Source organism: Anas acuta, chromosome 21 (assembly GCF_963932015.1).
Source record: "Anas acuta chromosome 21, bAnaAcu1.1, whole genome shotgun sequence".
Taxonomy (NCBI): Eukaryota; Metazoa; Chordata; class Aves; order Anseriformes; family Anatidae; genus Anas; species Anas acuta.
Window position 1 is genome coordinate 6947870 of NC_088999.1, and position 26885 is coordinate 6974754.

The 26885-nt window shown below is 45.1% G+C and overlaps 1 protein-coding gene across 12 annotated transcripts in view; it reads left to right on the forward strand.

The window, feature by feature from the left end:
• The window catches only part of CSMD2 (CUB and Sushi multiple domains 2), a 322375-nt gene that overhangs the window by 212711 nt on the left and 82779 nt on the right, over positions 1-26885 (forward strand). For all 12 annotated transcript variants that reach the window (XM_068657555.1, XM_068657554.1, XM_068657553.1 and 9 more), the window contains 10 exons: positions 98-214; positions 5659-5874; positions 8241-8429; positions 12304-12473; positions 14361-14517; positions 14909-15100; positions 16410-16536; positions 21044-21246; positions 23799-23990; positions 26460-26598. In XM_068657555.1, the coding sequence (XP_068513656.1) occupies positions 98-214; positions 5659-5874; positions 8241-8429; positions 12304-12473; positions 14361-14517; positions 14909-15100; positions 16410-16536; positions 21044-21246; positions 23799-23990; positions 26460-26598 (1702 nt within the window). The remainder of the gene's footprint in view (positions 1-97; positions 215-5658; positions 5875-8240; positions 8430-12303; positions 12474-14360; positions 14518-14908; positions 15101-16409; positions 16537-21043; positions 21247-23798; positions 23991-26459; positions 26599-26885) is intronic.

Sequence of the window (26885 nt, forward strand, 5' to 3'; positions counted from 1 at the left end):
TGACATTTGATGTATGTGTTTTGTTTTATTTTGATGGGTTGGGCTTTGTTTTGACACTGTTTTTGATGGGTCATTTTGTGTGTTGTTTTTTTTCCAGCTCTATGTGGAGGTTACATTCGTGGTTCCAGTGGTACCATCTTATCCCCAGGCTTTCCTGATTTTTATCCAAATAACTTGAACTGCACGTGGACAATAGAAACTTCACATGGAAAAGGTGAGAAGTCTTTAGCTTTCAGTGGTTTTGGAGATGAGCTTGGAACTGCAGGAGGGTGGTCAGTGGGAGGCCAGTGCTCTGTGCAGTTGTCTCCAAGGCAGTGATGATGGGTACCTGTGTAGTTTGGCCAGTTGTAATTCTTGCCACCACACAAACATTGTCTCTGGACAAGACAAAGGTTTTTGTGGTCACACCTCTTATTCCCTGTATAACATTATTTGTATAACATCTGTATAACATTTTACAGATGGAGAAGTAGAAACGTGTAGTAAATCATTTCCAAACTTAGGACAGAATTCAGGCTGTCAATTCCCAGGTCTGCCCTAGTTCTGCAGCTCTCATTTCCCCCCTAGCTAAGAGTACTGTCAGCCTAAAGGCAGTGCACAGGTATATTTAGTTCAGCCTCCTGTGCAGCACAAGCCAATCTTTTGTCTTGAAGGAAAATCTCAAGGAAATGTATCACCAATGATTAGAGAACAAGTTTTATGGAGAAGGATGGGGGGAATTTTTCTGTTCACCCAGTCCGTATCTGCTTGGGGTAAGCACAAAGGGTATAAAACCCTTTATGTAACTATATGCACAGTTATGTAACTGTCTCATACTGGATATCAGCACGACGGGAGCTATCATGAGCCAATTTTGCAATACCATTTCTATTACAGCAAATAAACTTGTCAATGAACAGCACAGTGCATTAAGGGAACCATCACATGCTGTGAAAAGTATTCTGTTGAGTAGCAGCAATCCACTCTTCATTAATCCACTCTGCCTTGGATTCAGCTCTCCAATGAGGCACTGCATTATCCTGTTGCTAAGCTAAGCACAATGCAGCAAACTGTCACTGTTTTAGATGAGAAAGTGTAACTCTGATGGCCCATGCACTTTTTTTGCCAATATCAAAAGAAAATCTTTTGACCAAGCTAAGCAAAGCTTGAAGAGCAATGCATTTTCAAACAGTGATGGTATGCCTCTGTAAGTCTAGGGGCTCTTTGTCCCCTGCTCAGTAGCACATGAAACAGCACATCATTTTGAGCAGTTTGGTGTGGCACAGTTCTGGATACGCCAGAGAATTCAGCCCTGCACCTGACTGTCCAGAACTGGACCATGTTTGTCTCTGAGAAGCTGATCCCAGTTTTAGCTGTGTATGAGATTTTTCTGAAACTTTAGCCCCAGTGGCAGTAATGAAAATTAGAAAACCAAGCCATGAGTTACTCTGTAAGTCTGGCTAGTTGTAGTGAAAATTCATAGGTGTCCGGGATAATTTCTGAGAAAAGTGGACTGTCTAAAGGAAGAGACTCTTTTATACCAGTGAGTGGAGCGTGTTTGTATCACTGTGTTTCATTCGAAATTTTCACACCTCTCTATGCTCGCTTCTGGTATCCTTCCTTCAACATCATTGTTCAGTAGCTGGTTAGAAATAAGCTGCAGGAGATGGTGGAATCCTGCTCCTTGCAGGCATGGACAGGGCACAGGGCTGTGGCTCTTGCATTTTTGGGCTTTCAGGGCCAGGCAAGCTTCGTGAAGGCAGCTGCTTGGATGCAGGAAATCTTCAAATCCATTTAAAGGTTAGGGCGAGAGGAGAGGATATATGGAGGAAGTTGTACAGCTATAATAAGCTGGTGTGTAGCCAAGGTTCGTGCGAGGAAAACCTCTCCTTCCTTGTCCCTGTGGTTCAGGCGGGTTGTTTATCTACCAGTGCAGTGGAAGATGGACACAACAAAGAAAGATGTCCTTTCCTCTGATGTTTTGTGAAACACGTTGAACTGTATTAGGATGCTGGGCTGTTTTGGTCGGAGTGTGCATACACATGTGTGTGCGTACACATTCTTCCTCTTGCAACAGTTTTCTGTTTTTCCTAATGATCTGTTTTCCCAGCGATTGCTGCGTTCAGCTGCTGCGTAATGCATTGCTTCTCCCAGCCCTTTTCAGCATTCTTGCAATGTCTCCACTCATTCCTTCAATAAAGAGCAGTCAAACAGAGTGATCCCAAGTTAGAGCAATAGCTGCTGAAATGAAATGAATTTAGTCCTTGAAGAACAGAAGGCTTAGAAGAAGCGTAGCTGAACGCTGTTCTTGGCTAACTTCATCCACAGTGCACTTGCAGTGCAGAATCCTTACAGAGTGGGCTTTGTCCTTTTAGTTTCCTGTTCTTGGAGATCACTGGGTAAATCTGGTACTTTTTAATCCCAGAATTTTTAACAATTCTGCTATGAGCAGCTTTAGTAGGCAGGGGGATATTTGTATCACTTAGGTGTTTGCCGTTGTACTTCATTTTTCTTGTTCTACTTTTAAGCCTCTTGCACCCAGTTCTTCCAATGCTTTTCTGCTTGGACTTGGAGCACTGCTGCTGTCTCAGGCCTGAAAAGTCTTCCAGTTCTCCCAGCTGAATAAAAAGCGGGGCTTTTGGCTTGGACCATCTTTACCAAGCCAATGACCAAGCAGTGAAATGATCTGCATCATAAAAGCTGATCTCAAGCTACTCACACGCAGATCTTTATGAACTTCTTGCACATGGGAAGCACACAAGTCCCCTAATGGAAACAAGTTCATTGTTATAATAGTTGTTTTTATGTGACTGCAGACACTGATTTATTTTATGGACTCATGGGCTGTACAATTTAAGTTTAAAAGCAGCTTAATTTTAAAGGTATTTAAATGCTTAAATAGAGACTATTATTTTTAATCTGAGGACTTCAAAGTGATTTCTTTTCCCTATAATTTGTTTTGTTGTTTCTTTAACAGAGAATGACAAAACTGCCTCTACAGAGACATTTTGTGCCACAGTAAATTTCAGACCAGAGCAAAGGTTTAATCAAAGTCGCAAATCCTTTAAAATGAGTTTGTAATTAGCACTTATGGCTACAGTTACACAACCCTTAACTGGCTCTGCTGCTGGAGGGGCCTTGTGCTGTGAGATTGGATTTGTTATCTGAAAAGACCTGGAGTCAGGAGCTGTCCTCCCCATTCTGGGGACTGAGTTATGCTTGTGTTTCTCTGGTGGTGTGTTGATTTTGGTGGAGTGATATTATTTCTGTTCCCTAGATTGGGTTTTGTAAAGGCAGGGGTATAAATCTACTGTCAGTTGATAAACAAGAAAAACTTAATGCATTTTGTATTTACTGCATCTCACCGAGTTTTCGTGCCAAAACAGGTCATACCTATTTTCAATCAAGCACACTGCTGGTAAGAATAATAAACATTTGGAAACCGTTCGAAGTTTCCTACTTTCATGGAGTTCCACAGAGGGGAACAGTTGAATTAAACATTTTCTGCCAGGTCCAGGTAACGTCTACCTGGGGATGAAAAAGGAATTGTCAAAGCTGAGGCCCCGTTCAGTCATCACTAAGCAGAGTTGCACACATGCTTCTGCCTGGGGCACTGCAGGGTAGCAAGGTGCAAGGAGAGGGAAAGAACACAATGTGTTACCACTGAGATTTGATGTAGTTGAGAAGTCCTGCGAGCCCTGCACCTTCCCAACACAATACTTTCTATGGGAAGGGCTTTGTGTTGGTTTCCACTCTCTGTGTCCTTCTTTCCTTGGAAGGAAACTGCTTGTATGTAACGGTAAACCTTCAGCAAGAGATTGGATAGACACGGGGATAAACAGAATATTCAGAGTTACAATTTGATGCTGACAAAAACACTTTTTTTTTGGTTGGGATGGATATTAAATATCACGCTGCAGAGCTTCAAGCAGTTGGTCTCATCCTGGTCTCCAGAAACTGACAGGGAACAGGGAGCAAGGAGATTATTCCTCTGTTCCTTATTTACAGATTTCCCATGCTTTTGAAGCAGCTGATGCTGTAGTTTGGCAGCGATGGGATGCAGAGCAAGACAGCCCTTGGGTCTCCCCAGGCTGGCAGTCTCTGTGCTGTTAATCATTGGCTTAAATGAAATAACTTGGTCATGCCACTGGGCGCTCCTGATGTGTGCGAGGAGGCAGCGATCTGACTGTGACTAATGAAGGCCAGATTACAGCACTTGTGTTCGCATGGAGGAGTCTTTCTCTGCAAACAGCCCCGTTGAGTTCATGGGGTTATGAGGAGTGTAAAGCCCAATTCAGCATGAGCTGGGGCTCTGGAGCCTGCCCCTCAGTGCTCGGGAAGTCTGCTAAGCTCTTTGGATGAAAGAAGCCGTATAAATGCAAAGAGGCTTTTTGGCGTGCTAGGCGTCGCTTTAGCTCGCTGGCTTGGTGTGGAGGTAACGTGACAGGGCTTCCCATAAAGGGTTCTGCTTCACTTTTCCCTGTGAAAGCTGTTTCTGCCATTTTTTGTTTTTCAAGGGTGGAATTATTTTGCAGAGAAAAGAAGTGTTTCTAATTGCGTTTGAATTCCTGCATGATAACCGCCTTGCTGGAGGCTTTTACACAGTCTCGAGGTACTTACTATCTCGTTCCCATAAGTGCGAAGGATGGTTTAAGTAATCTGTTACTCCTTGCTTGTTAATTTACAAATGCAGCAAGGTCACAGCCTGCTTGACGAAATGTTTCAAATTGCTGAAATTGAATGTAGACAGAGAGCCAAGCAGTTTCCCCGTGTTTGTCTGCTTCTTTTCCTGGCTCGATCTGTTGTGGTCTTTATTGTTGTCAGAATGACGTGGATGGGATTTTCTTTGCTTCTAAGATGTGCTGCAGCTGGCAAGAACCTGGGCTCTGCGTGCCATGCCAAAATCTTCAGTGCCTTGGGGAGGGCACTGGGGGCTCAGGAGCAATGCAGGGACACCCACCCACCCAGGCGGGAGCGTGGTCACACGGCGTAGCCCTCTTTTGGGATGCTTGTGAAATGCTTACCAGCCACATGGCTGAGGAAACATGGGTCTGTCCGTGTCCTATTGTCCTCCAGCCTCTAGGGCCCAGCACTGGGTCACATCGTTTGGTGTAGAAGTCCCCGCAGTCACACTGCTGGCATGCTTTCTCTTCTGGAGAAGCCACTCTGACCTTCGCACTTGGCTTAAGTCCCATTTTTCTCGGTAGGAATTCCTTCCAGAATGTACTTGGGTTTGTTTTCAAGTCCTCGCAACTACAGCTTTCTGCTCTTCTTGCTACCCATCTAAAGGTCAACACTTTTAAAATAAAATACTTCCCTGAGCTGCCAGGCTCAGTCCTTTCTGCTGCTGATCCCTCCCTCGGGCGAGCCTGTGTTGTTTCTGTTCCTGTGTTACAAAGGCCCAGGAATCGAAGACTTTAACAGCCTTATTCTGTTCCAGGCCCTGTACCGTAGCCTTGTTTTACTTTTTTTAATGTTTCATTCCTCACATAAATGTGCCCAAGCTTTTCAGTGTGTTTTTTCTTCTCAGTTGGGCTGCTATTACTGGAAAACAGGAGAAAAAAATAAAAGGGAAAAAAATGATAGTGTGGTCTCAGGCAGAGGAGAGGTGCTTTGGCACTACAGGGTGCCACAGGAAAGCTGCTGGCTGAAGCCATCTCTGTTTTTCCTCCCCTGCAGGTGTGTTCTTCACCTTTCATACCTTTCACCTGGAGAATGGCCATGACTACCTCCTGATCACCGAGAACACCAGCTTTGCCCAGCCGCTGAAGCAGCTCACAGGCTCTCGGCTGCCCGCCCCACTAAGTGCAGGGCTCTTTGGAAACTTCTCTGCTCAAATTCGCTTCATCTCAGACTTCTCCATGTCCTACGAGGGTTTCAACATCACCTTCTCAGGTAAGAACAGAGGCAGGCAGACTTTGTGCTATCCCTTTTCTTCCAGCTTTAATGCAAAACTTGGGAATAAGTTCCTGTTGATGCAGTACACGTGATTCAGGTCATTGAAGGTTGCTCCTCTTGTTACACCTGTAAATTGTGCCAGCATTAGAGCACTGTGTGTTGCAGGAAATACTCTCTTTCAAGTCCCCATACCTCCAGATGCAGCAGTTTTGCCTGCCTTGAGCCCCAGTAGATGGCTGCATTGGACCCACTGGAATTATAACCCATTACAAAGGTGTTTGCTGTCCTCTCCCTCCTCACCCACTGATCTTCACTTCTCTGTTTATGGACAGAGCTTCGTCTCTCCTTTTCTTGGGGGTATCCCAAAGAGGCCATTTCTCTTCGCTCCAGATGCCTGCCTCCTTTGTATGTCAGAGGAAAATCACTGCAGCAGATAGAGCATTTCCATTTCCACCCTGGGAAGCTGGGACAGATGGGATATTTTGGAAGGCAGCTTTGGGCAATCTGGACTTCTTGGATAAGGAGCTAAGCGGAGCTGGTCACTCCCATTGTATTTCTGGTCCCATTTTATTTTTTTTTCATTGGTTCTGTGCTCCTCTTGGATGCTCACCCAGTGACCCAGCCTCTGCAGGTGGCTCCAGCCTGTCCTAGATGTAACACGTGTAACTTAGGCCAGGTTTCCATGAGCCCACCAGCATTGCTGAGAAGCTGGAAACAGTATTTTCTTGCTGGACCTTCTCTAACTGACCTGCTGATAGCAAATTAAAGCAGACTTCCTGGTACAAATAGCAGGGCATCAAGGGATGAGGGCTTTTGTTGATGGCAGAAGCCCTTTTTGCCCCAGCTGTGCCAATGAAGATCCGTGCACCAGCACTTGTAAGGGACAGTTTTTGCCATGAGCATTTCCAGTAAGTCAGGGGCTTGGGACAGAGACACTGGAGAAAGAAAAGCACAGGTCTAGAGGTGAGAACAGAGCCAAGGTCTCCAAAGCTCAGATTGATGACAGCAGGTTTCAACTGTTTGTTTGTACAAAATACTGGTTTCTTCAAACGAAAGTCTGGATTCTCAGAAGTTGTCAATGAAGAGCAGCATGTGCATGATGAGAGAGAATCAAATAAAGACACGGTTGCTTATGCAAAACAGATAATCACGCTTGCAAATACTTTGCTTGGGTGATCTCTGGTTGAAGGCTGCGAGGTGTTGAACTGTGTCCTTTACCCCGAAGTCCCACAAATGACTGCTGAAGTGTTTGCCTGTGCACACATTTCAGAAAATGTAATCTTTGCTGCCTGAGTGCCCTGACAAGCCATTCTGTAAAACAATCAGGTAACGGACAAAAGCTTATCATATTGTTACTTTTCTATATCTCAGCATACATTGTAGTCCCGAGGGCAACTGCTGCAAATTCGGCCTGCTGGTGAGGAAGAGAAATGACCATTTTTATTGTGGAGCTCAGTCTGATGCGTCTTTGAGGGACAGAGCTGTTGCCATAGATGCAAATAAAACCTGCTGCACTCAGAACTGGTTTCCAATACCTTTGTCTGGCCTCTGAAGTCAGCGATTCGCAGATGATGCTCTGTGGAAACTAGACAGAAAATTTCCAATTAACTTCCATTTTGATGGGGGAAAAATACCTTTTTGTCTAAAACAAATTGCCTCCAATTATCTAATTATAGCTGCTATTTTCAATGTATTTTGGGACTTCTTTCCTTTCTTGGAAAATGAAAACGGGAGTCTGTTATATTTTTAGTTTCCTTTATCTATATAAGCATTTGCTTCGCATTTTGCACTTCTGTTATTTGTTCAAAAAATAGCTCTCAAAAAAGGTTTCCTTTAAAATGGTTCGTGACCAGGGACATACATTTGGCTCTTTTCCATAACGCTCCATGACCTTTCATTTAGTAGCAGCTTAAATGTTCTCCTGCATTCCCCAAGCAGGACGCTGTGTTCATTCATTTTCAGGATTAGTAATGGAGAGGCGACCAGAAATCCCATCCGGATCAATTCATCTTCATTTTACTAAACCAGAGGGAGGATGACAAATTTCCATCGTGTTTGGCCCCCACCGGTGTCACTTTCTTGTTTGGCTGACAACAGGGACAGAAAACGAGACCTGTTGTATTTTGAGCTGGTTTAAATCAATATCCTGGTGACATCCCGAGGGTTGTGTATGGAGAAAGAGACCCGAGCTGGTCTTCATGGTCAAACACATCATACGTCTTGCATGGATGCTTCTTTTTCAGACCTGCACTGCAGCTGGCTCAAAACTCAGAGCTCCCACCTCATCCTTACGTTCAGGGCTGGGGAGAAAGTGCTGTGAGGTGTCACCCTGCCATGCCATACGTGTCTTTGTCCCCTTGCAGAATACGACCTGGAGCCCTGCGACGAGCCGGAGGTCCCTGCCTACAGCATCAGGAAGGGGCTGCAGTTCGGCGTGGGCGACGTCCTCACCTTCTCCTGCTTCCCCGGCTACCGGCTGGAGGGCGCGTCGCGCATCACCTGCCTCGGGGGGCGGCGGCGTGTGTGGAGTTCGCCTCTGCCAAGGTGTGTTGGTAGGTGGTCATGTGCTTTCATTTTGCTTGGTTGGTTTCGCTGTGCTGGATCGTTTAGTCGGGCAGGGACGCGCGGCACACCCCGGGGGGACGCCTCGGGGGCGGCATCCTTCAGTTTGCAGGCCGGGTGGTGCGGGGATGGGGAGGGGGAGCTGGCACAAATTCAGCCCCTCCGGCTCAGTTTGAGGAGGGCAGGGATGGGTAGAGGGGCTGCAGTCTGCTCCTGGGTTGGAGCACGAGGAGTGCCCCATGGTTGGGGTCCCAGCAGAAGCCCCCTGTCTCTGGTCGAGCCCCAGTGATCGTACAAGTGAATGAGTCACAAACTATGGGAGATACGTCATCCTTTTGGGGATAGGTTCTGTAAAACAGCCTGGTTTTAGGGCCATCCTCCCTTCGAATCCATGTGCTGTAAAACTTAATAGCCCAGAGACGAAAGCTGGTAGGTGATCTTAAGGAATGCAAATTTCACATTAGCGCGGATGTCCCTGGAAAACTCCCTCTGGCTCTTATTTTTTCCTTATTCTGCAGAGGTTTCTGGCATGGTACACCTTGCATGTCTCTTCCTCCTAACCGTTGCACCTTTTTTTGCAATTGTTCTGGCAATTATTTATACTAATAAATAAATCTGGAGGTAGAGGAGAGGAAGAAGTCATCTGTGACACTGAGCAAGTTTCTGGCTGTCATCCCTAATGCAGACGGGCTCCAGGCAGCCTTTGTCTGGTGAGGTCTGCAGGGCAGCCCCCTGCCCGGCCTGCAGAGACCCCTCCAAGCACAGCGGCTCGCAAAAAAGAGCAGAAGCAGCAGCGTGCCACGGTGAGAAAGCAGAAAGGAAGAAGAATTGCCACTGCCTCAGGCCTTTGCAAAAGGAAGATTAACGCATTTCTGGTTTTGTTGTATGTTTAGTAAGGGGGAAAATATTCAGGACTCTGCTGCTGCCTGGGCCACCCACAGCACCGTGAAGTGATTGATTCAGAGCAGACAGAACAGATCTCTTCTTACCTGTTTTCACTCTGGCAAAGCCTGCTAGGTAGATTTTCTTTATGTGCAACCTTCACAAAGAAGGCATCCCAGCAAGAGCCAGGCTACTTTCTCAGTCTGTTGAGCTTTGCTGTTGGCTCCTGCCATGCTGAATGCATTTCCCAGCACTGTTTAATGCCTAGGTCGCAGGGCTGCATCATCCTGCTGTGACAAGCAGCCTCTTCAGGGCATGAATAATAATCAGGTTGCAGAGAAAGCTCATCAAGGGAATAGAAATCAAAAAGAATCATAACATAGCTTAAACGTGATCCTCAGACATCCCTAAATGGACACAATGGCTTCCATTTTCCCCATTCCCTACTGTAGATAGCTTTGAATTAGCATGTGGGTTTTATAATAATGGATCAAATTTCCTGTCTGGTGATGTGCACAGAACTCTGGTAGCAGGGTGACAGCTTTTTCCCTGCTGCCCGCGGTGCACTTCCAAGCCTGTGTGCTTGCCCTGTTCGAAAGGCTACAGATGGAAACTGGGGGCGTAGCCCCTCAGATCACAGGAGATGTGTTTTTGCCAGAGAGCCCGGACACTTTATATTCAGTTCCTGTTCTAGATGGATCTGTACAGCAACAAGGGCAATCTTGTCCCTTGGCCAGCCCGTCTCTCCAGGGCAGGAATGCCTCCCTGCTGACTGCTGCTTCACACCAGGTGCCAAGTGCTGATGTCCTCAGCATCATCCCCGGGCAATCTGTGCTAAAGGGAGTGCCATAGAAGCCAAGAAGGGAAGAAGAAAGTCACCTCAGAAGTACCTCCTCTCCCCCAGTCTGCTGCTGCTTCCTCATTTTGCCTTCATTTTTTATTAGAAGGACCAGCAGAGAGGTAGCAGAGTCAGTGCAGAAAGTTGCACATGCACCATGATGGTTTCCCTGAGATCCAGCAGCTTTGTATGCTGCGAAGGACCCGTGGAGACGAGGCAGAGCTAGCTAATCAGAAAAGCTGTTTTCAGGGCAAGTTGGAGCAACTCTCCCCAGTTGTGCATACAAAACACCAGCACTCAAAGGAGTAGCGAGCCAATGTTTTACAGCTGAAAATCTTTCAGGGTAAATAGGCCAAGAAAAAGACGACTCATGATTTGCTCATGTGGGAGCTAATCAGGGAGTAACAAAAAATCCTAAACACAGGGTGGTTGCAGGACATATTTGCATATGCTAGGGGATTGTACGTCTCTGTAGCAAATGGGCTCTGGCTGGGCTCAGATGCTCAGACGAGACAGTCACTGCTGAATGAGTGTTGCAAACTTTTGCTTCCTCCCTTAGATACCAGCAGGTAAGAGCTAATTTTCAGATTGTCCCATGAGCTCTGGGAAAGCTCAGTGCTATCAGGGTACTACTGCTGCTTGCAATCAGATGCACTTGAATATCTGTTCGCTGCATCATGTAGTGGGGACTGCATGTCCTCGCTACAAGCAGTCCTATTATACACACTGTGGCATGTTCATAGGAGAAAGAGATAGTGTCTTTAAAAGCTTGCAGTACATAAAATAGGCGAAAGTTGGTTCTTTCCATCTCCTGGAAGCCTTAAACCTAGATCTCATGAGATTCGAGATCGATTGAATCTCCAAAGCTGTCATTCTCCTCCTTCTCCAAGGAAGATCACTCTGCCTAGTTTTGTGTCTTACAAATCTTCCAGCTTCAAATTTGACTCGAAAACAAATGTTGTTCACACTACCCAGAGCAGAAAAGCAGAGAAGCCTTACTAGAAGAATGTAATATAATAGGGATAGATTGTAGTAAATAACGGAGAGAAAGGAGTCTTTTTTTTTTTTTCCTCTTCCAGAACTGGTAAAATTATAGCATTTTATAACCTGTCATAGAACATAAACTCCCCTTCAGAAATGGGAGAAACAATTGCAGTAAAGTAAAGTACCCCTACCCTTCCAGTTCCCTGAGCAAGAGGTTGACAGGAATTCCTGCAGCAGCATCTCCTTCTCTGTCCCCAGTCCCTTGTATTTTGAACAAGAAAGGTCAATTCTTTCTATGCTACAGAAAAAACCCGAGCCCATTGTGGGACTCTGAGTGACATGTTGGGAGGAAACAAACATGTAAATTAGAGCTAGCTTCTGAAGCAGAGGGGCAAAAGGATTTCCAGTTTTCTCTCTTTTTCTAATGGGAATGGATGTAATTGTTAGATGCAAAGCGGGGAAGAAAAACAAAAGCAGGGAGCAAGGGGCAAGAGGTCCTTTAAAATATTGTCAGATGATGAACTGAAGAGCCAAGGGCAGAATTAACAACAAACAAGAGGAAATGTCAAATTTTGCCCTTTTAGTTTTCAGGAAATTGTTTTGGGGAAGATTTTCAAATTCACACATAGCTTTATTGTTGGTAATTATTTTAGAGTTTCACTGAGCATTTCTTTCTGCAGAGATCTACACTCGAAATGCACAGGTACCAGCAGGCAGCTGTGTGCCGTGCTGGCTGTTAAAAGAATGCCATTACAATTTTTATTTCCCATTTTAACGTAAAAATTGTAAAGGTATTTGTCTAAACAGCGTGGCAAAAGACTTCAAATATTTCAATCTAATAATATTATTTTAATTTCCTTCTGGTTCATGAATCAGAAAGGAACACAAACACATACACTGTTTCGAGCAGGTGGTGGCTTTCCATGGATTTTGACTTTCTGTGACACAGTTTCCCTATCTGTACAAGGAGAGGATGTTAATCTCATGTAAAACACCTGAGGTCTGAGCATGACAGAGGTGCTAGTAAGTGCTGGGGTTTGTTTCTTTGTTTTTTTCACTAACTGTACTTGGAAATAGAGTTCATGGATATGTTAGCAGATGGGTATAGGAAGGAGTGAGCATCTGTGGTTATTAAAATGTGGTTTTGTGTCTTTATATAGCTGAATGTGGCTCATCTGTAACTGGAACCCAAGGTGTTCTGTTGTCCCCCAACTATCCAATAAACTATAACAACAACCACGAGTGCATCTACTCCATCCAGACGCAGCCAGGAAAGGGGATCCAGCTGAAAGCCAGGACTTTTGAACTGGAAGCAGGAGATGTCCTCAAGGTAATTCTTTTCTCTCTACCAGTGAAAGGTAGTGCTGTAATGTGAGCAAGATCTGACAGGGAGGTGATATCCTAAAATTTTAACAGAGCTAGCTGAGACTAACCTCTGGAAAATGCCACCCAGGCAGTGCAAGCAGTGCAGTGGTAATCTCTGGAAGAGTCTCATACTAGGAATTGGACTGACATCCCCCAAAAAAGTCCTTCATACGGCTTCCGTAGCCAGGAGTCACTGCTGTGTCACTAAGTGCCTGACATGGCTGCTTTGAAGACAGCAGCAAGATTTCCTGGATCAGACTGGTCCTAAGGCTAGGCAGCTGAGCTAGGATATTATCTGTGGGTATTCCCTCTAGTGCTAGAACAAGGTAGAAAGCTGATACAGCTGTGAAACAATATATTCTAGCCCAGGGAAGCTGTCTGATCAGCATGTGTCACTGCTGGGCATTAGTTGGCTGCCTTTAAAACATATTCTGTGATTTTAGGGAACGAGCACCTCTGAACTTCACATTTTCATGGCAGTCCCTGGCAGCAGAACTAAGGCAGTAGTGAACATCCTGTGCTCTACAGCCTAGCTGATTGTTTGAGGCTTCGCTCTGCTGCTGAGTGTATAAACAAATCCTGTACCCTGTAAAAATGTGGATATCTCTGCTGCATTGCTATACCTTCTGCTGTCGTCTTCCCTAAGATGCAGGGAAGGCTTCAGTCATTGTTACACATATTGTGCCTTATTGTTTAGGTTACCAAGCATCTGTCTTAAATAGCAAAAGTAGTGGAAAGAGCCCATATGGACTGAGAGAGGCTACTTTTATTTTTAGAGAGAAATACTTGGCCTCTGAGAGTGAGCAGATAGGCAAAGACAGGCTTTAACCCATCAGCTTCAAATACCACGCAGGGCTACAAAAATGACACCGTGTAGAAATATGAATTAATTTGGGTAAATAATTTAATAGATTTACTGGAATGCTGGAGGTCTTCCCCTCGTAGCTAGACTTCAGTTTTTAATCTGCACAGTTGTACAGGGGGAACTGTTGACACATGAGGAAGTGGGAGGTTTGTAGAGTTATTTTTGTGTTTCTAGGAACCAAGGCTGAATCCCCTGCAAAGCGGGTTTATTTAAATTCAAGCTTTTCAGCATTCCCATACTCAGATTAATCTGCATTTACAAGTTTCAGGACTCTATATGGAAGGAGACAAATCCAGGCTGAGTTTCTATTAATCACAAAGAAACGGTTTTGTAGGAAGCATTAATATTACAAGACGTGTGCTGCTGTGCTAAACCATCTTCCCAAGAATGCCTCTGTCCTTCTTTAAGTGCCATACTTCTGCACTGTGAGATAGGTGTAATCCACATATTTGCAACTCACAGGATGACTAGAAAGAGAGAGATTTCCTCCTAATGCAAAGAATATACTTGTGAAAGAAATTATTTTCTCTGAACAGGTTTGTCATCAACTTCTCTTCCACCACTGAGGAAAGTTACTGTCAATCTCTATTAGTGAGAAGTTGCTCTTTATCCTTGTAAGAGAATCATCCTATCCAAAAGGAAAAAAAAAATCTATTTTTTTAATAATAATAGTGGGGTCAAGACACATCCATGAGTCACTCTAGGAACAAAGTGTTTTTCCCAGTAGCTGTGCTGCAGCTTTGGAAAGAGAGCTTAGTTCAGAAAACACAGCCCTGAGTGCGGTATAAGCTCAAGTGTACAGGGAGGGATGCATATCCTCCTGCTCCTCAAACAAACAGCACCATCAATTCTCATCGAGTCACACTCTTAACTGGAATAATTTCACTGGCTCCAAATGAGCTGCCCATATTCTCAGTCATGGAGGATTTGACCCCTGAGGTTGCAAATAAAGGACGTTTTCCAGTATGTGTTTCTTGTTCCTCCCAGGTCTATGATGGCAGCAATAGCTCTGCTCGCCTGCTGGGTTCCTTTAGTCGCTCTGAAATGCTTGGCACCAGCATAAACAGCACTTCCAGCAGCATGTGGCTCGAGTTCATCACCAACAGCGAGAACACAAGTAAAGGCTTTGAGCTGCAGTTTTCTAGTAAGTCTTGGGCCCATATGCCTGTGAGATGGGAATCTGAGGTGTAGTTGTGTATCTTGGTGTTACAGTTGCATGAGTAGAGCAAATGGTCCTTTCTATAAAGATTTTGGGGTCTAAAGAGGAAGCAGAGTGGAGGAGATGAATTATGCCAGCGAGCCTGTTCTGTTGTGAATGAGGTAGTGGTGATACAGAAATTTCCACTTGCAGCTGAGATATCAGATCCCTGGGATCTCCTTCCAATCTCAATCAAAAAAATACAATTCTCCATATGGTGTTTCTTTTTGCCAACAGAGCATTTTTCTTCAGAGGAAAACAGTTAATATAATCTTGTGCTAATGGCTTCTGGCTGTTAAACATATGAGGAAAGTTGATGCTGTTTCTCTCGCTCCAGGTTTTGAACTCATCAAATGCGAGGACCCTGGCATCCCGCAATTTGGCTACAAGGTCCACGACGAAGGGCACTTCGCTGGCAGCTCTGTATCCTTTAATTGCGACCCTGGCTACACACTGCGAGGCAGCCGGGTGCTGGTCTGTCTGACTGGGGAGCGGAGAGCTTGGGATCAACCCCTGCCAACCTGTGTAGGTGAGACAAGTCTTGCTTTTAACAACTCCTCTAACGAGTGCTTTGCTCATGGGCATCGCTCTGAGTGCCCTTTCTTTCTCTTTAGCTAATACACGTGACATTATCTCTGGTATTGATTGCAGCCGTCTACATCAAAAAAGATAACGATAAGGATCCTGTGTAAGGCATCTTCAGATTGAGAGCGCTGATAGCTGCAAAACTTCTACAAGCAGTTTTAACATGAAACACTGTGCTCTGAGCACAGATTTGACAAGGTTTTGTGCTTTGCTGCAAGGAGACTACTGCTTTCTCAGTCCTTGTCCTTTCACTTGTACGTGTTAAATAGAATGGCACTTCCTGCTAATGGCAGACTTCAACGTGTGTCCTGGCATTTGACAGTTCAAAGTCATGTTTATTTGAGAGCTACATGACATCTGATCCCAGTTCCTCAGGCATTTTAATTCCCTTAGTCTTCTCTTCGTTAAGTCCTGTGGTCTCTTTACACATAACTCTCCAGCAGAATATCTTTTTGCATGGGAAAGTATTTTATTAAATTTTGTATATCTAAATGAAATGCTGTTGGTCTGTTACATGACAGCAACGTGCTTAGTTAGTGTTTTCCGGGGCATGTTGAAGTTCTTAGAGACTTACGCCTCTGATCTGCTTTCGTGGTTTTAAGTGGTGTGCTCAGACATTGGCATTCCGAATTCTCCCAGAAGTTAGAACCTTTATGCTGTAAGTCTGCAGAATTTCAGCATTGCATGTTGAGGTGAAAAGACAAATTTATGTGATTTATCCATCTTCCTAACCTTTACCATATTAGCTGAATATAAACGTGACTGGTCATGTCTGCATGAACATGTGGAAACTCACAGAATTTTAATGGACATATTATGAAAACATATTGAAAAAATCCTTGCACTGAGGTTCATGTAGTGGACATGCACATATTGGCTTCTTCCTTTGATCACACCCATGAATTGTTAAGACTTGCAGATGCAAGGAGAAGAATTGAGCTCTTTCACCCCAAGCATGAATCAGGGAAAGCCAGGATGCTGGCAGGCTCTGCCTTTATTCACTGTGAAGCCAAAAAGGTGGAGGGAAGCTTTGACAACGTGTCAGATTTTAGGAACATGCAGAGAAGTGCAGTTATTCTGCTGACTCACTGTTTTAGCTGAATTAAATGACTCTCCTTATCTTTGGCTAGTAAGCTCTAAGAATCTCTTCAGATGGGAAGAAATTCTCTGTTGTATTGATAGGATGAGAGTTGCATTGTTGCCAAGAGCCATAATATGTCGTGAATCTTCTCACTAACCCATACGTTTTTCAGCTGAGTGTGGGGGTACTATCAAAGGAGAGTCGTCAGGACGGATACTGTCTCCCGGATACCCCACACCCTATGATCATAATCTGAATTGCATTTGGACAATAGAGGCAGAAGCCGGCTGCACAATAGGGTGAGTTGAAAGTTTTCGCTCCTGGTTTTTACAGTTGCTTTTTTTCTGTTATCGTCTGTTTTCTGCAATTCTTCTTCAGAGTGGTGATGGTTTACTCAGTACTTTCCTGACCTGAGGTCAGAGCTAGCAGAGAGGTTTAGTAACTTCTTGTCATTGGGTTTCCAATGCACGAGCAACTTCCAGTTGAATTCTCCTCTTTTTTTTTTTTTCATTCTTCTCTAAGAGTTCCTACGGATTTCTGGAGGACAAAGTAGGCATGCAACCCCGTCCTCTGTTCCTCTCCCAAAGTGTAGGAGATTGCCTCATCCAAAGACTGCTTCAGCAAATGAACTTTACCCACACTTTACTCACATGCGTAATCCCATCCACTTCTCTGGGAGTACATAAATGAGCAGAACTATAGGCTCGTGTTTGCAGGATCAGCCAGAGGCTTGCAAGGGCCCAGGGCTGAAATGAAATGATGCCAGGCAATAGTATGGTAATACACCTTGTGACCCTTCCTTTGTCATTAGAGATGAAAGCTCTCTTCTTCTCTTCCTTTATTTGGCAGCTCAAACAGAACAGATGATCTCTGGGTAGTTGAGAGAGCACATTTTCAGCAAGTTCATTTTTATGGTAATCCATTGGAAAAATAATCCTCTTCACGCATGATGCAATTGTATAAAGCCCTCATTTATAACTTACATTAAAATTAATCACCAAAGCTTTTTGAATAAAGCTGTATCTGCACAGAAGGAGGGGAAGGAAAGGAAGGAGAGAGAGGCAGAAAAATCAGTCTGTCCATTATGGCCATGAAAGTTAAAGGGTTGTACTTTGAGAGAGGATTAATCGTGTGCGTGTGCAAACACAAGCGTGCACGCACACACAAAATTGCAACTACAGTGACTTGGCTGTGAGACTAGGGAGAGAAATAGGATGGAGAAGCAGGAGGGTGTGCTGGAAAATGAATGACATTGCCTTCAAGTCCTGCTTGCAGAGCTGAGAGCAGTGAATATACAGTTAGGAGCGGCAGTGGCGTTCTGTTGCGTGGCGGTGATCTCAGTGCCACGAGAGGGTTTATTGATGCTGCCAGCCCCAGCCTAACAAATGGTGCTGTATGGACAGGCTCCATTTTTCACAGTCTCATCGAGAAATACGAGTGAAAACATCTGGCTGTTGCAGTTTTCTTCTGCAGATATTTCCAGGTGCGTCACGTTTCGCAGCTTTTACATTTGGGAACCCTCTCCTGGCTAGAGGGTGGCAGTGGGGAGCCCTGCAAGCTGCTGGTAGCATCAAGGACCTGCAGCTTTGGCATTACGACTCAGTGGGGACTTCAGAGCACGGTGCTGTAAAGCTGCCTTCTGCTGCAGCCCTCTCCGGATGGGAGCTCAGCAGCCTGCACGGAGCCAAGCTGGGAAGCAGGGGCTTGGGCAGGAGGTGGCAGCAGGAGGGACCCCCAGGCTGGGCAGGCAGCTTGTGGGGTGCCTTCTGGAGGGCTGGGGCAGGGTGGTTTTGCACAGGTCATGCAGATCGTCAGTGCAGAGCCGGCCTCTCCTCTGCTTTGCTAAGCTGAGAGAAGTTGCCCTCTCTATCTCTCTCTATATGATAGAGGACAGCTTATATATATATGCATATATATTCCTAATTTGCTTTTAGCTGCATTTTCTTGCATGTAATTGGGATTGTCAGAGTGTCTCCATTGTCTGCTAAGTCAGTTGTTCTGTCTTGTCTTAAATTAAGCCCTGCTGGGAATGGAGTCAGGCTGATAGAAAAACTGTGCTGTTTGGTTACAGATGTGCTTTTTGAATAGATTGATTTGCTCCAGAGATCACCAGTTTTCTTAATAAAATCAGCTATCCCAACAGATTCCTCAGCCAGCTGGTGTCGAGCAACTTGTGTCTTCTGGTTATATTCCTAAGGCATTCTCCTTGTTGGTAAAGCCTGCGAGCAAGTTGCTTGCTAGAAGTAAATGAGGGAAGGGAGCTGCTGGAACCCTCGGCGAGGTGTTGGTGAGCTCCCGAGTGTCTCCCATCCTGGGTCAGTCTCTACCAGCATCTCCCTGTTTCCATTTCTGAGGTCTTCAGCAATGAGTTTTCCCTGGCAATTCTGGCCAACTAGCTCTGGTTAGCCTGAGAGCAAACATCGTCAGGCCAAGGCATCAGTGGAGAGCAGCTCTGCTATCATCCATTCTTATTTTCCTTGATTATTTTTTTTTATTTGTTTTTTAAATGCAAGGTCTCTGCTAGGTAGATTTATGATTCTGCTCTTTCGGTTTCCGTCGGATTTCATGGATGTCGTTTTGTTGCTGAGTGCATTGCAGTGTTTGGCTTTTCTTCCTTTTTTTTCTTCTTTCTTTTCATGGTTCTACCTTATTTATTTGTTTGCCCTGGATAAATGGGAAAGCAGCCAAGCAAATGCTTTCTTGTTCTCTTCTGAGGGCTGCCAGGGTTTTAAGCCCAGTACCTGATTGTTTTATTTTTGCAGCTTTTCTCAGTACAGTTTATAGATTTCTGCCCCTGTTTCGGAGTGGCGTGCCTGGAGTTACCCACATTAGCCTAACTGCAGCATGTCAGGAGGTATTTCCCCCAGTGCTAATGTGGCAATGAGAAACAGAGGCAACTGAATGACTTCTTGTTGCTGACATTTTAAGTGCAGGAGTGAAAAAGACTGAGCCCTGATGTATGGCAGCAGCCTTTAGCTGATAACTCCCTCGGGGGTAACAATAATAATGAGGGTATCTCATGCTTAGGTGGTACTTCTCGTCTTGGAAGATCCAAAAGCTCCTTGCAAAGTCTGGATTTGTGTGGCAGCTGCTTTACATCCTTCCACAACAGAGGTTGTTTTGGAGAGAAGTGCAGTGTGGCATTGCCCCAGCCCGGGGTGGGAAGCGAGGAGCATCCCACTGGGGGTTGTGCTGGGACCAAGTTTGTCCCCTCCCGGGTGCCACCAGGGCACTTCTGTCCTCCTCCCACCCAGCCAGGTCCATCACCTGTGCAGTCTCTGCAGTGAGTTTCCTCACCAGGATGACTCCTGGCAGCATCTTGGGCTTTCTCTGGGGAATTTTCTGGGGAAGCGTCAAGCAGGCAGAGCCCTGGTTGAGTTTAAAAGCAGGAAAAAGCAGAGCTCCACATAGCACTTGCTGCAGGCGGTTGTATACCAAGGAGCATTTGATGCAAATGCTGAAGACTTTGCAGCCCTCTCTCCAGGGCAGACAAAACTATAAAGTACACCCGGTAAGGAAACACAATCTGCATTCAGAGCATTGTAATAAACACCTCATGGAGAGCAGAGTGTAATTTCACCGCCAGCCACCAGCTTCTTAGTTTCTGTTTTCTCTCCCTTCCCTTCCTATTGTGTGTTTTGGAGAGCTGGCTCATGCTGACTCTTTCCCTTTATTTCTTACCGAAGTTATTCTGTTAGCTGATCTGAATAGAGCTTTTCAATATCCAAAACTTTGTAAAATGTGTAAAAATCCTTTCCCATGTCAGCCACGTTGCTCCTCTCACGTGCTTCAATCCAGCGTTCAGAATTTGCACTTGCCTGTTTGCTGTCTCCCCCCAAAACACACTCCTTTCTGCCCTTTTTTTATTAACCTCTGGGGCACCAAATACCCTGGTGAGGGTTTCTTTTCCAGCACGATGCTATTTTAAATAAGAGTGGTGCTGGTTGTTTTCCTTTCCATTTTTTTTTTCCCCTGATATACAAGATTAGCTTGGTGCCAGGAGCAAATTCTTTGATCTGAGAGCAAGTAACAAAAATCAATGCATTTTATCAGTAGATGCTGGCCCTTGACAAAAAGCTGTTCCTTGTAGGACAGAAAAAAAGCAAAAGGACAGCCAAGGTGATTGCTGTGTGCAACATAGGGACAAAGTGTGAATTGCATGAATATACATCAGTTGTCTGAAGGGACCTGAGCACATTTACTGCTAATTTTCCTTTTAGAATAAGTTTCTCAACACTTCCGTGTTTATCTGTAATACAGCCCCGTAAAACCAAGGACAAAGCCCGTCCTCCTCTTCACAGCTTCTGTGCCTCCCTGCTGCAGGTTGCTGGCGTGTCCTTGACTGAGCCTCTGTCTGTGTGACAGCTACTCACCGTAATGGCTGAGCACCTTCAGTGCAAAACCAACGGCGATCTTCCAGCTGGGGATTTCTCCACTGCTCGTGGTTGGCTTTTGGACCTTTACGACTCAAGATTTTTAGGAGAGAGTAGTAATTTTGTTTGCTTAGGGAACAGCACAAAGGACACAGCTTTTCAGAAAGCATTAGTGTCCGTGACCCAGTTGTTTTCTGTTTTTTCAATGTGTTTTACTAAGGAGGCATCCCACTAAGAGATCTTGTTTTTTATCGACTGAGTATGTTTGGTAGAGGGCTAAAATAGGTGTCTGAGGTGGGTGGCAGATACCAGGAGGGAACACACTCAGTGGGACGAGGTACCTTGGGCTGGTAGCAAGCTCCTTTGTAACCCTTCCATGGAAGAAGGCAGAGCTTAGTTTGTGGTGTGACCTGCAGCTCTTTCTGCCACACAGGCTCCATTTCATGGTTTTCCACACTGAGGAGTTCCACGACGTGCTGAGGATCTGGGATGGTCCAGTGGAGAACGGAATCCTCCTAAAGGAGATGAGTGGGTCCAGCTTACCCAGCGATGTCCACAGTACCTTCAATTCCGTCATCCTTCAGTTCAACACAGATTTCTTCACGAGCAAGCAGGGCTTTGCTGTTCAGTTTTCAGGTAGGCTTTACGTTCTTTTCTTAGCGTTGTCCAAACTTGGTTTTACTGATAAGTGATTTCAAGGGTTCACCTATGAAGTTCTGCTGGCTGTAAGCTCATGACATTGTATTGGACTCAACAGCAGGAACTGTGCAGTCTTCCAGCCATTTGTGCTCTGCTGCAGTGGAGTCTCTGCAAATAGAGAAAACTCACATATTTTGTCCTTGCAATGCAGGTAAATTCTCTGCTCCCCTCTGCTACAGTCACCTTCACAGTGGTGAACTCGGCAGCAAGATACAAGCAGTTCTTTGTGGAATACTCGATAGGAATTACAGATATTTTCCACCATGTTCCCACTCGGTCCCTTAGAGACAGCAGCACACAGGCAGCTTCCCCCAGGCTTCCTGAGAGCAGTTGGTCAGTGGTCTCTGAAAAACCAAGTCTATTTAAAATCCCTCAAATTGGATCCCCTTAGATGCAGAGCCCCAAAAGTTCTAGTTGCTGTAGGGTTGTCATTGCAAGCAGCAGCACTACGTGTAATGCACCTGCAGCCTGTCATTGCCTAAGTCCTGGTGGTCATTGCCAAAGACCTGGCCTCGCAAGTACATTTATTTCAGTTATATTTGGGTGATGCATTTCAGTATTCTCACAGAGGTTTCCAGGATGCAGGCCTTCACTGACGTGTCCAGTAACTAACCAGGCAGATGCCCATTTTGGAGATGGTAGGAAATAGCTCAGGAAGCTGCTGGGTGAGCAATGATACCACTTTTCTGTGACTCAGACATATCAAAGCAGCAGAGCCCATTCTCTCTGTCCCAGGTTTTTGCCTAGAGTTTTCTGTTCCGGGTGCATTGCATGGCCTGGAGAGCAGGCCAGGTCTTTGGGAAGAGTTTGCATTGGCACAAGACCTTCTGGGATAACCCTGACAGAGGGAGAGCTTTGCTACTGAGCACAGCTCTGCCTTCCTCTCTCTTTGCCAGGCTTGTGTCACAGCCTGCCAACGGAGACCAGGATGGGCTGCTAACTTGCCTTATCTTCAGTTGCACAGAAAGAGAGAGAGGGATTTCCTCTGGCTCTTTTAAGAAGGGCTTGCTATAAACTGGCTAGGTGTAATGGACTCATATCAACGTAGCAGGAAATAAGCTCTGCTCGGCTGCCTGATACAGAGCTGGTCTTTATTGAATGCTTCTGTTCAAAGCCTTTGTTCACAAGGTGTGACTAAGTAGTCAGCCCTAAGCTCAGAAGTATACAATTTTGGATCTTGTGAACTTTAATGATCTATATAAGCTTGCAAAACTTCTGTCACTCCAGGACTTTCCCTGCTGTTAAATAACTGTAGTGTTGACAGGTCGTGAGCTCAGCCAGCAGAGAAGCTGTGCTGCCTGCCCCCCGCCGAGAAGGCACTTGGGGAGGGAAGCTGAGAGACCAACGGGAGCCGTTCAATACCTCCAAGGGACATGGCAGCGAGGCTGGGAGGGCAACACGTGTATTTCTGAAAGGTCAGGCTTGATGCTTCCCAGGGCTAAAGGCTAAATTCTCCTCCCACTCAGGGGAAGCGAAAAGTGCTAGCAGATTAGTGTATTTTGCAGCATGTGCCTGACAAAGAATTCTATAAAAATGCCATGTAAGATCAGTGGATGCCTGGACTTATTAAGTAAACATGCCTGCGCACAATTATACATCAAACTTGCACTCTGTGTAGTGCACTTGAACTTGCTGCTCCCCAGAGCCTTTACCAGCTGGCCTGGCAGATGCTCAGTGCAAAGTAAAAGCCAGTTTTTGTGCATGTGGCAACTTTAAGAGATACCAAAGGGGGAAGGATGGAGAATGAAGTCATTGCTTGGGTATCTGCTTAAGGACAGAGCCTAAGCACAGCCAGCCCTTGGCATCTGCCGTGTGAATCTCTGCTTTATCTCCCTTCCTCTCTTCCTTTCTGTCCTCTGCAAATAAGTCAAGATGGAAATAGGAGGAAATGGAGGCTCCTTGATGGGGTGCTGGCTTGGGACTTGGAACAGCCAGGAACCAGACGGCAGCGTGCCATAGATCTCCTCCATAGTTTATAGCAAATGCAGTAGTCTTTCCCTGCTGTGGCTTTGTTTCACCGCTGGAAATGATGCTCCTTCCTTCTGCAGAGAAAACACTGGGTTAAGGATGCTAAAAATAAACAGTTGTAAGATATTAGAGCAGCAAGGGTTTGGTTCAGGCTGAAATTAGGATGTGAAGGAGCTAAGGTTGTATCTGATCCATTCTGGAAATCGATGTCTTTAACAAGTGAAGGTCTCTGCTGGAGAGACCAGTGCGGAGAGGTTGGAAACTTCATAAAGTTCTTGTAATCAATCATCTGCAAAATATTTTGCAATTATGTATTCAAAGAACTAGCAGATGTGTTTCAGGTAAATCAATGGCAAATAGGGAAGGAACTTTGAAGTTTTAGGATGAAATGTAGTACGTTGAAAGTGGCTGAAAATAAGATGCTTCATTTTTTGACAAAGCAAGAAAGGTATAAACTGAGAGGAAATTCCACAAGCCTGTGTTTTATATATATATATATATTTTTTTTTAATGCTCTTCAGTTTCCACTGCCACTTCCTGCAATGACCCAGGGATTCCTCAGAATGGGAGCCGGAGTGGTGACAGCAAAGAGGCAGGCGACTCCATCGTCTTCCAGTGTAATCCAGGATATGCTCTGCAAGGGGAGGCCAAAATCACTTGTGTGCAGATTGAGAACAGATTTTTCTGGCAGCCAGACCCTCCCTCCTGCACAGGTATGAGCAAGCATCCATCCTTCCATTGAATTGGCTTCCCCACCCAGTTTCATTGCAAAACTTCTATATCCAAAGGGACTGAGTCCCACCTGGTTTGAAGAGGTTTGCAGCAGGGTACAGAGGTCTCAGCCATTTCACAGAGCTACTGGGACAATAAGAATTTAGTTCATGCTGGAAGCTCATAGGACATCCTGCAATGTAAGTGATATTATTTAACCTGACAGGTCAAAATTAAAGACTTCTTTAAAACTCAGGTTGCTAGAGAGGATTGGGGTCATGGGTTAATAATTTCTGCATGAGAAGACAACAAATTCTGTCACAAGAAGGAACTATCTGACATTCTCCTTGAGTTCATAAAGTAATAAAAGAAACTCATGAGGGGTTTTTTTCATATGTCAAGAACACAAAAATATTCACGCTAAGAACACAGGAGCAATAAACATCAAATTTACTGTCCATTTAAATGCTAGCCACCAATTATTTACCCTGTAACTTTCATCCCTTCTTGTGCAATGTTTTTTTTCCCAAGCAATGAAAATCAGTTAATTGTGTTTCTAACATCTGATTTAATGCCAGCTAGGAAGCTTCTGCAGCATGCATAGGATTTATTCTCCCTGCAGGATGACTTGGTGTTTTCTGAATGACTGTCCTAATGATCGAGTGTGGCACTCCTTCAGCCTGATGGAGACAGTCCTTTTACTTTTCCCGGAGCTATATCTAAGTCATATCGTTGCATGTCATGCCCATCTTGTCATTCTCCTGTTGAGCTTTCTTTCACACCAGAAGCTGGGCTCGCAGTCCTTTTCAGAGCTGCATAGTCAGTGCCTTAATCTAGGTGTGGGATGAATTCTCATGGGTCATCTTTACTGCAGGCAATTTGACTTGGAGATACCATGTTGGGTCCTTTTGGAACAGAGGCCTGGCAATCTTGTTTTAGGAGACATAATCTCTTTGATAGGCTGCAGAAAGCTGAAAGCGATGTCTCGCTTCTTCCCTCCCTTCAGTGGCAAAGGATTGGGAAAAATAATCAGTAGCCAGATAACACTAGTTTTATTGTAACTGCTATAGAGACAGGCCTCATAGAGCTGACTGGGAAAATGGGGTTTAACTAAAGGCTTGGGTTAGATGGCTGTCCTTAGCATTCAGATATATTTTCACAACTTTTTTGTACAACTTCTGCAGTCCCTAAAAAAAAGTGGGCTTAACTGAAATGTCTGTCGAAGTAACCACCAGAGATTTTGGGGCATTTGAAATCTGGATCCTGACCCAACTCCAAATAGCTATGACTTGAAACCAGCTTCTAGTTCAAATCCTTTGGAGATTATGGGTGGGATTTTCAAAGAAATCAGAGTGTTGAACAGTCATCTCCCTTAGGCTTTTCAAAAATGAGTCTTTAGTTTCTTCTAAAATTTCCCATGACATTAGTATGGAAGAGGAATGCTCCCTGGAGGCTAATGGACACAGAATACGTGCTCGTTGTTCTTCCAAGTTATTTGTGCGTGACCTTCAGATAAACTCTTCGCTGGTCTGTGCTGTGATTCAAGAGGGATGGAAGTTCCTGGTTCCTGCAGTGCCCTGCAGCTGGACTTGACTGAAGTAGTTGCTTTTGGGCCTTGGAGAAGGATCTCTAGGTTACTCTCTGATGTGATCCTTCTAGTACAGCCCAGCAAAATTTTACCTGTTATCTGGAGGTTCTTGTGTATTTGCAAGGAGGGTTTTAAAAAGGTCCACAGGTTGTACACGCACACACCTCCATGGAAGAGCCTTCCAACATTTGCTGTCTTAGTTCTGTCCCACACTACTTCATTTCCCACTTGGTGTTTGCATTGTTTTTGTCTGGTTACTGTCAAACACCTGCCTTCAGTGCAGACCGTGCTCCCTTCTCTCACCCCGTCCCAAATCTGGGAGGATTGATCTGAGCAATGGGGAATTTTTAGAGCATCGACCCTCATGAAGAGACTGCAAAAAGGCTGACAGTAATAAATCAATCATGAGTATTCGCCACAGTGGACACAGATGCAGGCAGTTTCAGCCTCAAATAAGTAATAATTGATTTTTCAATCAGCTTGGCATTTAACGTGTTGGCGACTGTAATAAACGCGAACAAATCATTAGTCCCAGACAACATGTTTTCACTTTCTTAGCAACAGTCCAGACTTTGATGAGGAGTTGCCTACATAAATGCAACAAAAGCATCTCTCTCTCCTTCTGGTTACTCATATCTCATGAGGATTGCAATAGCATCCCTAGTTGTCCTTTTCTGTGTGCCCTGTCTGGAAGAACACAACCCTCATTTCTGTTAGGGCTGCTACCAGCTCTTCCAACACATATCTTTTAACATTTGACAACCTTGCAAACTGCCTCTCTGTCCCGTTATCTACCCACCTTTCTCTTTTTTTTCCCTCCCTTCCTGCTATTTTTAAAGTTTCTCTAAGACAAAGCCTCATCCCTTTGCTTGCTTGCCTTCAGCTCCCTGTGGAGGTATCTTGACAGGACCAGCAGGAGTGATCTTGTCCCCGCAGTACCCAGAGCCCTACCCGCCGGGGAAGGAGTGTGACTGGAAGCTGACCGTGTCTCCTGACTATGTCATTGCCTTGGTATTCAATATGTACGTACCTGAGAGCTGTTTTGGTCTCCTTCTGTGGCTGTATTTGGGGATGGGGAGGGCGTCTCAGCTGTGGGGCACTGCCTGGGTGAGCCACAGGGTTCATGACCCACCTGTGGGTTGTGATCTACCTGGAGAAACCAAACCAAACCTGGGAGGACTGGCCCCATAGTCCTCAGTAGTCTGTTCTCAAATGGTACCTTAATTTGGGAGAATGTGCACGTATTTCAACTGCAGCTCCTCCCTGATACGTGCATGGCTTTTAAAGAACATGTCCACGTAACTAGAAG